The sequence below is a fragment of the Microtus oregoni genome, unplaced genomic scaffold (assembly GCF_018167655.1).
Source record: "Microtus oregoni isolate MIOR12 unplaced genomic scaffold, Mior012 000031F_ref0000149, whole genome shotgun sequence".
Classification (NCBI taxonomy): domain Eukaryota; kingdom Metazoa; phylum Chordata; class Mammalia; order Rodentia; family Cricetidae; genus Microtus; species Microtus oregoni.
In genome coordinates this window covers 4,424,104-4,438,146 of record NW_024543090.1, presented here as the reverse complement: position 1 = coordinate 4,438,146, position 14,043 = coordinate 4,424,104, and the positions used below count along the sequence as shown (strand labels likewise).

The 14,043-nt window shown below is 47.7% G+C and overlaps 1 protein-coding gene across 3 annotated transcripts; it reads right to left on the bottom strand.

Annotated features, from left to right (window-relative positions):
* Positions 1 to 836: 836 nt before the first annotated feature.
* Lmo2 (LIM domain only 2) lies at positions 837 to 13,274 on the bottom strand. 3 transcript variants are annotated; one of them, XM_041678935.1, is made up of 4 exons: positions 12,547 to 12,699; positions 12,196 to 12,415; positions 6,822 to 7,037; positions 837 to 2,061 (listed from the first exon to the last, which is right to left on the bottom strand). In XM_041678935.1, the coding sequence occupies exons 1-4, from the start codon at positions 12,551 to 12,553 to the stop codon at positions 1,842 to 1,844; spliced, it is 663 nt and encodes a 220-aa protein (XP_041534869.1). In that variant the 5' UTR covers positions 12,554 to 12,699; the 3' UTR covers positions 837 to 1,841. The 3 variants fall into 3 exon arrangements, with proteins under 3 accessions (XP_041534869.1, XP_041534872.1, XP_041534871.1); XM_041678938.1 differs by lacking the exon at positions 12,547 to 12,699 and adding an exon at positions 13,150 to 13,274 and having other exon boundaries at positions 1,028 to 2,061; XM_041678937.1 differs by having other exon boundaries at positions 1,028 to 2,061; positions 12,652 to 12,845.
* Positions 13,275 to 14,043: the final 769 nt, after the last annotated feature.

Here is a 14,043-nt window from a genome sequence, read left to right as displayed (position 1 = left end):
TTCAGAGCATGAATCAGAGTCGCCCCCAGAGCCTGCTCCAGGACAGGCAGCCCCCAGCTGAGTTTCTGCCTCTGTGTGTTTGGAGGATAGGGTCCCCGGGTCTATTTCCAGCGAGTTCCTGGTGATGCAGATAGCCGGGCTCAGGGACAGCAGTCTGAGAGCTGCAGAGTTAGAGCAATCATCCCCTCCTCAGGAGCACCTGATGGCCACCTAGGCCGCGGTTCGAGATAATTGGATTCGTTTTAAATAGGCCACCATAAGCAGTCAGCTCTCTGGAGCACTTTGAGCATTTTACAGGCCAAGAGAGACATTGCTTTATTATTCCTCCTCTAGAATTAAAGAAAAAAGCTTCAACGACAGAGACGTTAGAGCACTTTCAAGTTAATTAAACACAGCTTTAGCTGCATGTTTCTGACATCTTGATAATTAAACACATCTAGTGTTTGCCAATGGTTTTATGAAATAATTGAAAGTATATCCTTCACGGAGATCTGTCATTCCCTGGGACGCCCTTGGACTAGTAGGTTGAGGAATGACCAGCAGGGGGCGCTTGAAGTCAGATCACGCCCCAGATGGGGGTGCAGGCAAGCACATAAGCTAAGGTGCCAGCTTTAAATCCTCAAAGTAAGGTCCTCGTAACCACTTGTCATAAAACACCCTGAGACACACATCTTGGAAAATAGAAATGTCAAGCTCAGCATCTTCGCCACATTTCAGGCCAGGTAATTACCTTCTCTCCCAAAGGGAATCTATTTTATGTATTTGTGTGCTTTCTAGGTTACAAGTTTCCCAAAGGCAATGATCTTGCTGCCTTCCACTCACTCCACACAATGCCGAAGTGAAATGCACATTTTACAATAACAACTTAATTATTCTACGTCCCTCTGAGCTATGTGATGGCCTGTTATATAATTGCCCATAATACAGAAACCTATATAAACCTCATATAAACCCGTGCAATAAATGGAAACTTTTATTTGGCCTAGAAATAAATTGCTTATTCACTTCACCTTTCTGAGAGAAAATAGCAGACCATTTCCCTGCTAGCCCGAATTGTACGTCATTTCACACCAACAGCATGGTATTTTAGCTTGTCATTTTATTAAGTCTTCAGAATCAAGTTTTTTTTAATGACACACAACAAATACTTTGATATAATCTAAGATAATAAAATAGTTGAACAACTTTGACTTCTTAAGATTTACATTTGTATAGAAACAATCTGTGGGGGTGCCTCACCTCAAACTGAAGGTGTCTAAAAACAGTGATTCATCAACTTTGCTTTAAATATTTGTTTGATTGAAAGGTGTGTATTTCATTCCCAACAGAAATGTATTTCCATGCAGTTTCCCCTGGCTCCAAAGCTTTAGGCCATGGGAAGGTGACCAAGAAAAAAAGAATGCCTGCTTTTCTCTCTTTCCTTCTCTCCTGTGAGGGACGGTGGCTAGAATAGCATAGTTCCAAAGCCAGGAAGAAAGTAATTGCACATGTCTAGTCCATAAACACCATGGGCACACATAGTCTTTACCCAACACTACCTAGCTGGGCACTCCTACCGTGATGGCGCAGTGCATGCTGGTCCCCAAACGTTTTCTCCACTAACCCTGTCAGTTACTATGGATAGCCTGTGACCACGAATTCTCTCTAAGGGCTGGTCCTTTTGTCACTGAAGTCTTGGCCTTTGCAATATGTCATGTGGATGCTATGTCTTAGTGCCCAAGGAGAGTCCAGTCTCCTAAGTCATGCCTCACCCACCCTCAGGTTCCCAAAGTGCCTAAAAATGAACCCAACAGAGACAGCGTTTCCACCGAACACCTCCCCAAAGGTGCCGGGGACTCTGCCTAGATCATCCCATTGATCTTAGTCCACTCGTAGATGTCCTGCTCACACACGATGTCAGAGTTGATGAGGAGGTATCTGTCGCCAACACAGAAGTGCTTCTGGCAGGCTGCGCACTTGAAGCACTCCAGGTGATACACTTTGTCTTTCACGCGCATTGTCATCTCATAGGCACGGATCCGCTTGTCACAGGAGGCGCAGAGACCATCTTGACCAAAAAGCCTGGGGCCAAAAGGATAAAAACAAAGCTAAGAGATAGGGCAGAGAAAACAGACAGAAGGGATTCGTGATTGGCTCTTTCTCTATCAGGATTCCACAGAGCTAGGAAAAGCTGGACCTCGTCAGATACAGTGGTACACATCTGTAATCCCAGTCCTCAGGAGGCTGAGGCAGGAGGATGGCAAGGTCCAAGCAGGACTAGGACACACAGTGATATGCTTTCTCAAAATAAAAAACAAACCAACAAAAAGTCGCACCCGGATAACAGCCAATGAATCTTTCCTTAAAAGCAGAGAGGATAGGCTGGGTAACACTGTGGCATTTTATTTCCTGTTATTCCTCCCTTCCCTGAGTCCTTCCTGCTTTTTTCCATGCCTCCAGGCTGCGTGGACCAGCTCTGGAAGAGATGTAACTGGAGTGACTTGTGAGAAGAAGTCAGGCATGCAGTACATGTCCCCTCCTCAGAGGAACTTAACATAGAAAAGGAGCTGGAGCCAGCCTTGGAGGAGTAACTCACGAGGAATGCAATAAAATGGGCATCATTATGAGGCTCCCAATTCTACGACATCAATAGACACTAATTTCACCCCCTGGGAAGTGTGCCTTGAGTCATCTCCCTGGTCTCAAGTTGCAAAGTCCATGTCCACATGACTACTCATTGGAGCCCCAGCTGCCAGGAGACAGGAGCATCCCGGGAGACATGCAGCCCCACTAATCATGCCTCAGAGACCCAGAGGACAAACAGCATCTCTCCAGGATGCACAGAAGATCTCCATTCATGCCCCCCCTGTCCCCTCAGCACGACTCTCTGGGGAGATCACTTTTCTCACACCTAAATCAAGTTTCTCTTTAGCCTCAGTGCATCAGCCACGAAATCAAGCAACGTTTAGTGTTGGGGTGGGAGAGGCAACTTAGCAGGAGCCAGTGCAATAGTTCTCGGTGAGTTGGTCAAGGGACTAGCAGCATCAGCAGCACCCAGGAGCCTGTTAGAAACACAAATTCTCAACTACCCCTCTACCCGACAGAGATACCTAAGAGAAGGCTCAGCAATCTGTGTGCTAATGACTCTATCGTTGGCCAAAGTTTAAAGATGAGCCTGCCTGTAAGAACAGAAGAGCATCAGGATAAAGACCAGAAGGTAGTGTGGCCTTGATTTCTCCAAGTTATCCAGTAGCTACAGTGCCCAGACACTAGTGCAACATCTAGGGCATGCCTCAGCATCAGAGATCAATGACCGAGCCAAGACTGGCTATGTGAACACATTCTGCTGTGGGGCCATTTTCATATGGGGCTTGTAACATAGCATGTCAGCTCATAGCTTCCATGTAGAGCCTTTATGACCATTCCTGGTAAACGCTTGTTCTCTTTAGCAGTTCTTACCCACTTAGAAAAATGGGAGAATCGACTGGTGCATCCTAAGAGATTATAGGGGAGATAGAGGCAGTTACCAAAGTTTGTGACATTTGGCCAGAACGAACGGCCTATAAAGAGGGGTCTGTGAGTAGAGAGGTTGGAGCTCCTCTCTCTTTGGGATCCCACTTTCTGGACTGAAAGCAGATTCATCCGTGGTGAACACTCTAGCCCACCGGAGCAGTGGTGGAGCATGGGTAACGGCTACACTGGAGGGCACAGAGCAGAAAGTGTATTCTGGTGCACTGACAGTTCAGTAAATTAAGTTTGGAGCTGAGCAGAGACACGCAACAGAGAAAACAGTATGCACCAAATGAATCTGACTGCCTGAGGTGTGAGATCCTTAAGGAAAGGGGGGGGGGCTTATTAGACAGAAGTCAGGAAGCAAATTACACCACACTGGGCAGTTAATGAAAGGACAGAGGACTAATGTTTGGGAGATAAGCTCTGTCCCCAGAATCACCTCTAACTAGCTAGGTGACCCCAGCAAATGGCATGTCCTCTCCTGGCTTCCGTGTCTGACACTGCAAGCCCAGAGCTAGAGGAAAAGACCTTGGCAGTCCTTTCCAAATCAGGAACTCCAAGATGATAACAGCAATGAAGATAAGCCAGGACTTGACGCTTAACGTGCGCATTAATCTCTGGCTCAGAGAACCCATGTCTTGGCTGGATGACCCAGAAGCAGACCACTGGCAAGGGTTTACATTCAAATAGTTTATGATGTCCTCAGGGGAAGTGGGGAAGAGGGAAGAGAGTTGAGCAGCACAGTCTCAAAAGGACCTTTGTCCCTATATCTGGTGACTCCTGAATCATAATTCGCATCTCCAACTGGCTTTGGATTCCCTCTAAGCTGCAGGGATTTGGAACTCTCCTGAAGTATTGGCACCAGGGTCATTGCACAGTCTTGTGAGGCTGCAAATTTCTGGCTACAACAGGTGCTGACGAGATGCATAGCCAGTTGTTGAGACATAACCACAGGCGAGAGGGGATTGTCCTATATAAAAGTTCATAAAAACTGGATCCATGAGAATCTGGGCTTAGCACCCACATAAACAGCTGCTGGACAACACAACATAACAGTAGCAGGTTTGAGCTGAGGGCCTGGATTTTTGAGGTTGAATATCTCGAAAGGACTAGAAGATAGTTGACCATTCAAGACCGTCATGTGGAGAAGCTGTTCTAGGGAGAGGGACTGGACCTCATTGGAGGACCCACTGAGTCATCCTGAACTTACTCCATTAAATCTGCACAAAGAACTGAAGTAAACAAACCCATGACTGATGGACCATCCAAGAAGACAGAGGAGAAAAGAGTAGGTAAGAGAAGAAGAGAAGAAGAAGGAGAAGGAGGAAGAGGAGGGGAGAAGAGGAGGAAGAGCAGGAGGAGAAGGAGGAGAAGAAAATCCCTCCTTTGTCAAGAGGTGTCAGTGCCTTAAGCTTTCTGCTGCCCATTTTAATAACAATAATATAAATATTAAAGGGTGGCTGGGAACGCCTGCACTAATGCAGAGTTAATTAACATGTTGCCTGGGAATGTAGCAGGGAGAAGAATTATTTCGTGTCACCAAGACACAAGTTAATTAACACTGGGCTCTCTCAGACTATTTTTTTCCTCTCCTTTTTGAAAATGGAAAAGATTAACAAGCCCAGGCAGCGCTGCCTTTCTTCCTGAATGTTCTATAAAACCGTGGAGATAGGGAGGAATCGGCTCCTTTGACCTTACTGTATCTGACTTCATTTAATAAGATTCAAATGATTCGACAGGGATGGAGGCAGGGGCCCAGTAGGAATCATTTACCCAGCTGCCTTCTGACTGATTTGGCAGACCTGGGGTGAGTCAAACCAGGTCTGTATTTATCTCTGTTCTATTTGCCTATAACTCTAAAAAAGAAAGAAATTCAACAAAAGTATAGTCAGATCTGCTTGCTCTCTTTTCTTTTTTTCCAAAAAGCCCACTAAATTTGCAATGATTTTCATCGAAGGATATAGGCGTGTACTAGCTGATTCAGTCTTTGGAAGACCAGACGAGCTTCTTTCGGCTGTGGCATTACCAGCAGTTTGGCTTTTATTTCACATATGCAAAGCCCTGAGAACAAATACAAGAGGAAGAACCACCCCAGCAGTCAGGGGTGCTGGAGTCTGAAAGGGCTTCTTCCACAGGCCGGATGGTCCTAATATACCAGGGCTGCACGCTCAGGGGACATGCAGGAGGAGCTTTCTCCTGCCACTGTTGGATGACAAAGACCTGACAGTCGAACACCTGACTGGATGTGACAGAACAGGGCACAGTTCCCTCCAGTGCAGCTCATACGGAAGCTAGAGATGTTAGAACGTGCCGGGCAGACACTCACACGGAGAAGAGGGGGCCCCAGATCAGGGGAAAGTTCCTGTCTCACTTGGCCTTGTACACTTCCAATTTCATCCTCCCAAGCCTCCATCTCCTCGTCCGTTATATTGGAAAATAATTTATGATACCACTGCGACACATGTCAATTATAAAATGACCTAACAGCTATTTCTTAAGACACGTACCAAGTCAAGAACTTCATTTGTATTATTTTTAACCTTAGAAGTAACTACAGTTCCTACCCCCACTACCCAGACCATAGCACTAGGAGGCAATGAGGCTGGGACTGACCTCCTGAATCCAGGGCTGTCACCCTTTATAGCTTTTGAACGCCATCTTTCTGCTGGGAGACTCAGTGCTTGGAGCTCATTAGCAAGAAGGTTATTTTAAAAGTTCTTATCAATAATATTGGCGTCAGCCGGGCCGTGGTGGCGCACGCCTTTAATCCCAGCACTCGGGAGGCAGAGGCAGGCGGATCTCTGTGAGTTCGAGACCAGCCTGGTCTACAAGAGCTAGTTCCAGGACAGGAACCAAAACCACAGAGAAACCCTGTCTCGAAAAACCAAAAAAAAAAAAAAATAATATTGGCGTCATACAAAAGAATATCTAAATATATGGATACGTTTATTGACCATTAAAATGAGGTCTTAAGAACCCACCCCGAAACTTCTAAATGAACTCTCTCTACCCCCAGTCCCCATGATATTCCATTTCCCTATGCATACTTCTCCAAACCCTATCCTTTGATACGCTCCCCAGAATTTTGTCCTTATTCCGAATTCTGTGTTTATTCTTCTCTTACCTTTAAAGACACTAGTGATCATCACACAGGGATGTGTCTCTGCAGACATGGCTACCGCAGAGGAAGAGTGCAGGCCTCTCTGCAGAGGCGGCCAAGGTTCAGCCTCCCTAGCCTAGCACCCTTCCGCAGGCACCTCAGAGTCAGAACAAGAGCTAGAGACCACGTGGTCAAACTCAGCCGTGCCTGGGGAGTGTGAGGAAGGTACCTGAGGTAGTCTCTCCTGCATAACTTCCGTCCCAGCTTGTAGTAGAGGCGCCGCCCCACCTCTCCCAGTCGGCACCCACAGAGGTCACAGCTGAGGCAATCCTCATGCCAGTATTGGTCGATGGCTTTCAGGAAGTAGCGGTCCCCTATGTTCTGCTGGCAGCCACCACATGTCAGCAGGGACGGGGGTATCTGCAGCACTTCATCCACCGGTTCCCTGAGGAGGAGGGCAAGCATTAGGGATAACTCACCGAAGGGAGAGACAAGTACCAGGTCCCAGGAGCGGTTCTATGCCAATGGAGAAGCTTACTCCACTTCTTTCCAGCAATGTAAGGAGAAAGGACTCCCTATCTCAGACTGCAGAGACTCAGCCACCCTTGGATGAAGACGGGAGGAGCAAGCTAGAGAGTGACCTTATTTGAATATTCGAAGACTTGATACCCGAAGATGTCCACGGCGCCTGCAGGTGGCGCTGTACCCTTGACTATATTCCAGCACCACTGTGGGCACCTCTGATGTCTTCAGCTTTTTCTACCTTCTGGCTTCCCAGTCCTCCCTCCTTTTCTTCTTTGGTACCCAGGACATATGCACTGTCAAATCCCAGAGAACATACCTGGGACCAGAGGAGCTGCTCACAGTCAAAGCATCTGATGACCCAATGTGCTAAGGATTTATGGATAATCTGTTGAATTCACCCTACTGAAGCCCTTCCCGGTGCACAGAATCAAAGGGAGAGAAGGAAGGAGAAAGCAATCAAAATTGTATTAGGTTGCTTTCTCTTTCCAAACTAAAACATTCCATTAATATCTAGTTATTTCAATTGAAATTATGCATTCTATCCTACTTTCTGAATGACTCTTTGGCTAGGGATTTAGGTCCATGGAGAGAGAGGCAGCCTAACATATCAGGGGCCCTAGGTTTAAGTCTCCAGTAACACCTAATATGGGGTTTAATCCCAGCCAATCCAGAGGTGGAAAGTGGAAGACCGGGTTTTCAGGTTTATCAGCAGCAAGAGGCCTAGGGCTACAGTAGACTCCGTCTCAAAACAACAAAAGAATACTAGGTCCAATGAATCTTTGCGAAGAGTATCTAGAATGCAATACTGTTGCTAAGCAGAGGACATTGTTAGATTTTTCTTTCTTCTTCTTACAACAGTAAAGTGTTCTGAGTGAAGTTAAAGCAGTAAAGGAAGTGGAGAAAGGGGCAAACAGTGGTCTTAAGGAGAATGAAAAGCAATTAAATCGATACAAAATCTCAATCCAGGCAGTTTGTTCACAGTGAGCCTGAGGAATGTGTTCTTCCATTTTAAAGATGGCTTTGGAGGTTAAGGGTGCTTGGTGATTGGATGTGGATCCCAGGACCACAGAGTGGAAGGAAAGAGCCAATCCCAGCAGGCTGTGCTCTGATTTCTACTTGTGTACCCCGCCCCCCCCCACACACACAAATAAGTGTAAAAAATGTTTTAAAGTCATACATAGACCTTCTATTTGCTTTACCTTCCCGGAACCTAAATACTTCTGTTTTACAGATGAGAAGAAATAATCTTTCTAAGAGAAAATGGGCATGGAAGAAATGATTGTGACATCAATTAGGAGACAGAGCAAAACTCAATGCCTGCCAATTAGCTAGTGCTCTCTGGAACCTTATTCCAGAAATACATGGATCTACCTAAGAAGGAGAAAAAGACAATATCTCCTGAGTAAATTGGGAACATGGGGGAGACAGTAGAAAAGGAGTGGGGGGAAATGTATAGCTCAATTAAAAACAATAAAGTATTAAAATCTAGTTTTTTAATTTTAAAAATTAATTTTTAACTTAAAAATTTAGTTAATTTAATTTTAAAAATTAGATTTCATTCCTACTGTGAAATGCCCAGTGGCGTTTTCTTGGTTACCCTGGGGCGATAAGTCTGTGCCTCTTATTTTTATTTGGCACTTTTACCAAGTGACCTTGTGGCCTCATTGGCCTGCACACATGAAATTCAGCCCCATTATAATTAAGAACAGTGAGACTTGGGGAATGGGTGTTTATCGGGCACCCCAACACCTTCATATCATTAAGCATCCGCTGTAAATATTTAGCTAAATGCTAACACCAAACCTACTATTTTCACATAAAACATTAGATTACTTTCTTTTGGAACCAGGAAGTTTGAAGCTCAGGTCAGTTTTGTTTGTTTGTTTTCGCTTTGTTTATTTGTTTAGAAAAAAGCAACCAAATCAATCAGCTCTGTTTGTATTGCTCTTAACTTTTTATTTTTAATTGTATGTCTGTGTGTGGGTATGTCCACTTAAGGGCAGGTGCCCCAGAAGGCTGGAAGTGTCAGATACCCTGGAGATGGAGTTACAGGTGATTGTGAGCCATCTCATATGGGTCCTGGAAATCAAATATGTGTCCTCTGTAAGAGCTGGAGATGCTCTTAGCCACTGAGCCATCTCTCCAGCTCCCTTATTTTATTTTTTTTAAAAGGGTGCATGTGTGCATGCGTGTGCACGGGCGCACACATGTCATAGGACAACTTTCAGGGCTCGGTTCTCTCTTCCTACCGTGTTTGATCTGGGGATCAAACTCAGTTTGTCAGGCTCAGTAGCAATCGCCTTAGCAGCTGAGGCACCTTACAAACCTTTTCCCTCCTTTTAAAGTTCAAGACAAGCTCTCTCTAACTTGCCCAGGCTGGAATGGAACTTTCCATTCTTCTGCCTCAGCCTCTCGTGTATGTAGAATTATGGGTGAGATGGGCTAAGACCTTAAATAGTTTTAATAATACACTACAGTCTTTGTTTTTATAGGTTATATGTCAGGGTTTCTGTCCCATCTGGAGTTAACTTGGACCCTTGGGCCTATGCAAGCACACTGACTCAGACTCAGTTCTCTTCTCTTTGCATAGCTCATGGTCTTGCTTTGGGCTTTTAAAAACACCCACAGAACCTCCATCATGGTGATGCTAATGTTATTAGCAACCACCTTTGAAAGGGAAGTGTTTACATTTATCTGGAATATAACCCCCCCTCCTGAATTAAAATGACCTGCAGGGAAGCAGGAGGGCTCCCCAATTGCATGGTAGAGGAAGTCTATGCTCATGAATTCTGGTTCCCTGTGTTCATGCTACCTTTGCATGTGTCTAGGCAAGGACCAATCTGTATTTGGAGATGGCATGGTAAAGTCCCAGGCTGGCTTTGAGCAAGCGCACGATGCGGCAGCTGGAAGGTGAGTAAGTTGTTACAGAAAGAGAGGGTCTGAGAGCAGACAAGGGCAGGACAAGATACTGACTCCATCTGTCTTTCTGTAGCTAACGATGATGTGACATTACCTCTGGCGAATAATCATGCCAGAGGCTGAATGAGATTCGCCTTAAGTTAATATTTGACTTTCTCCCACCAGCCAATCCTGAACACGACATCGGAGTACCCCTGTAGCTTTGTTTTCTGATGAAATTTCTCGACAATTTCCCAGAAAGAGGGGAAGTGTTCTGTAGACATTCCCCACCCGGCTTGCCAGGCTTTGCCTTCCTTCACTGGCACGCACTGCGGCCCTGCCAGTGGATCCCTTGGACTAGGTGTTCACCATTACAGCCTCAAGATACTTTCCTGCTTTCTAGTCTCAGAGGCGTAAACATGCACAAACTTTGGAAAGACAAAACTTCCTTTACAGAAGCCAACCCTGAAGCTTCAGAGATGGCTCAGTCATATGGGTAACCACCCATATGGGTTCTCTTCCGGAGGACCCAAGTGAGAGTCTCTGCACCCAAAATGGGGGGCTTACAACCACCTGTAACTCAGCTCTAGGGGATCCAACACCTCTGGCCTGGGGGGGTGGGGGCACCTGCACTTGGGTGCACATACATACACATAATTAACAATAAAACCCCATTTTTTAAGGAGCCGAATTTTGAATTCTGTAGGTTCAACTTCTAATAAAGGGTTAGTGGCTTGGCTGTCCTGCCTGGCAAGCAGTAAACACCAGTTTGACTGACTGACTCCCTTACCTGGATTCTTATGTCTTGTCCAATCTCTGAAAACTCAGAGCTCTGAAGTAATGCTAAGTTTATTTTTTAAAAGGGAATAAACTGTAGACACCAACTTGTTTTTTAAAGGCTTGTTATTTTTCTCCTGAGATTTTTAGGAAGCTGGTCTTTATGTCAACAAACCTAGCTCCTTTCTGAGCTGGTGTCTTAATCTTCAAGACCGAAGAGTGATGTTTATATTCTCTCTGGATCGTGGGACTTCCTGTGTTTTATGAGAACATACTGGGTTTTTATGTTGCTGACAGAGGGTAAAACCCAGGTAAATAAACACCGCAGAAGGCTGAAATTGAAGGGGGGAGGTGAGTAGGGGAACTTCAGCAGGAAAGCACAATTCTTTCAAAGCAGGAAAAGAAAAAAAAAAGCCACCAAAACAAATGCTCCTTAAAAGCACAAATGGACAAGTCATTAGCCAGCTCCTTTGGTCTTGTGTTAACAAATCCCTTCAAAGGATTAGATGGGGACTTCAAAGGAATACAACTCAAAACCAGACAACTAACGACTCTTAAAAGGGCATTTGCGTGGACGCGGAAAAACGATACCTTAAGCATTCCTGGCTCCCCTTGTTAAAGCTAGAGAATGGGCTGGGGTATGGGGCTAGGAAGGGGGGGGGTGTGTTCTTTGCAAACCAGCGCAAAGCTTAGAGCAAAGACAGTACAAGCTCATTACAGCTCCTCTTCACTGACCCCAAGCCCCTGAGAGTTCGATGGGATTCTGCTCCCCCCCAAAAAAATACCTAAAAAAATAAAACAAGCAAACAACCGGTGCACTAACTTTCGAGGTTCGAATGCCCACACAAGAAGACTCGGGGGAGGGGCGAATATGTACCCGGAGGAACTCCGAATTAGCTATTCTACAAGTCTCTAGAGCATTGAACCAGTTCCCAGGTGGACAGGCGAACCTCATCAATGCCCGCAGCTGCTCTACCTGGGGCTGGGTCGGAGACCGTCTGGGACCCCAGAAACGTTCTGTTGGAGTGTCTCCCCTTTTCAGGACCAAATGGACAAAGAGAAAGGGAACCCGGTGGAGCGAGAGGGGAGGAGGCAGAGTCCCTGTACCCATTCTCCCTGCACCGCACCTGGGAGCTCCTAGGCAAACTTTCTGGCCCGGGTGAAGGTTTGGGGAGCTTTCCAGATAGCTCGGAGCCGCCCGCAGGGTCGCCGGGACGACCCCTGTTACTGCTTCCGCCGCCCAGTCCCTCTCAGTGTCTCCAGAATCACCCGAGAGGCAGGGGGAGCCCCTGCGACCCCGAAGGACCAAGGGCGCGCTGAGGGCGCGTACCTGAAGCCAGCCCCTTGCTCCTAGTCTGGGAGCCGGTGGGAGGTGGGCGCGGGGACAGAAGCACCACACTTACTCAGACGGGTCCAGGCTCTTCCTTTCGATGGCCGAGGACATTGGGGAGGGAGGCGGCGTGCCGGGTGGCGGGGGCGCTCCCTTTGTGGCGCGTGTCTGGCCCGCTGCCTGGACTCGGACCCCCTCGGGTGCTCGGGCGCCGCCGCTCCTGCGCCTCCTCTTGCTGGGTCGCTCCGCTGGCGAGCTCGCCCCTCCGCGCTCAAGGACAGTCACAGCGCTCCCTTCAAACGCCAAAGAGAGAGAGCGAATCAGCCCGCTGCCCGGCGCTCGGGCGGCCAAGGCAGGGGGCCGGGAAGCAGCAGCCCGGTCTCCCTCCGGCGGCTGCGGCAGCTGCCGCTGCTCAGGACTTAACCTTCCATCCCGGTCCCGCTGCCGTCACCGCCGCCGCCGCCGCCGCCGCCCGGTCCCGATCGCGCGCAGTCGCAGGCTCCGCCCGGTCGCCCCAAGCCCCCCGCACCTTTGCCAGGGTCGGGGCGCCGAGGGCAGAGACGGGGCGGCGGCCTGGGGGCGGGGAGCGGACCGCGCGGCTCTCTCCCCGGGCTCCCTCCTCTCTCGCGAAGGTCTATTTTCGCTCAGCTTCCCTCTGTCTCTGGTTTCATTTCCTTTTTCCTGATCACGATTCAAATACAATAGAAGGAAATCACATTTAAAGAGACAGCTGCCCGCCCCCTCCCCTTTTTTCTTCCTTTTTTTTTTTTTTTTTTTTTTTTTAAACGGGGCTCCTGGGGATTAGCAATCCAAACAGCAGCCGGAGCAGCACTGACTTGGCTTCTTAAAGGGGCCCGCGTCGGAGAACGAGAGTCTCTCCTGAGCACCTCTCCAGGGGCAAGAAGCCCGGCTGCCACTAAATTCGTCCTTCTCAGGGTTCCCCTTCTTCTGCCTTTCCCTTTAGTTTCAGGCTGAAAGTAACCACCTGACCGCTCCAGCGGGAAAGAAAAGAATGTGAGATAAGCACCTGCAGAAACGCAAGCGTTCCTAGTGGCTGGCTCGCGCACGTTCGTCTAGGGTTCGAGGTCCCAGGTCTACGGTCGCAGTGCTCTGGGATGCCTGGGACAGCACGGCTCTGCTGGCGGCGAGCTAGTGGCTGCGACTGCGCTCCAGAGAGCTGCCGCGAGCTGTGTGCTGTGCGATCAGGCACCTCACGCGCCGGGTGCGCCTGAGCAGTGCTGGGGGCAGCTAATCCCGCGGGGAGGGTGGCTGGGAGGGACCACACTGTCGGGTCTCCTCTCCATCTGCTGGCCACAGAATTCTCTCCCTCAGCATCTTTCAAAGAGCGGAGTCCAGCGGTTAGGTTTGCCCTCTCTGTAAAGTGCCAGCAATACTCGGACAGAGGAAGTGCTTTCCCAATGATCAAGGACCTATTTTGCCCTATATAAAGCAAAGGAAAGGGCAGGCTTGATCTGGGTTTCAGGTTTCTCCTCCAAGCTTGAAGGCAAGTTCTAGAAGGAGAAAGAAATGCAGACGGGAAGAAGACGTCTCTAACTAGCTACTTTTTCAGGGAGGAAAACTTGGGTTTCTCTGGGCCTTGTCTTCCTTGAAACTGGGTTTAGAAATGATCATTCACGGCTTGTTAGCTTTTGCTGATGCCAGCCTTGAAGCTTGTAAAGAGGAAACTCCCAAATGCTTTTTCCATTGTTTTATCAAGGCCATAAGTATTTCACCCCTGTTTTAAAGATTCTTTTTGCAGCCTAGATCAACTCACACTGGAAGATGACTGCTGAAGTCAGAAGTGAATTCCTGGATGCTTAATGTGCTCAAATCCGCATTGATCACTCACTGGCAATTACCTGACTCACTACTCACAGATTCAAGTCATCTTCTTGTCGCCAAGCCCTCAAGTTTGTGAACT

Excerpts from the sequence above, each read along its gene's own strand:
- Lmo2 (XM_041678935.1), bottom strand. Across the intron at positions 7,038-12,195 it reads AAGAGCCTGGACCCGTCTGA|GGAACCGGTGGATGAAGTGC; the intron begins GTAAGTGTGGTG and ends CCTCCTCCTCAG. Across the intron at positions 2,062-6,821 it reads TGCAGGAGAGACTACCTCAG|GCTTTTTGGTCAAGATGGTC; the intron begins GTACCTTCCTCA and ends TTTTGGCCCCAG.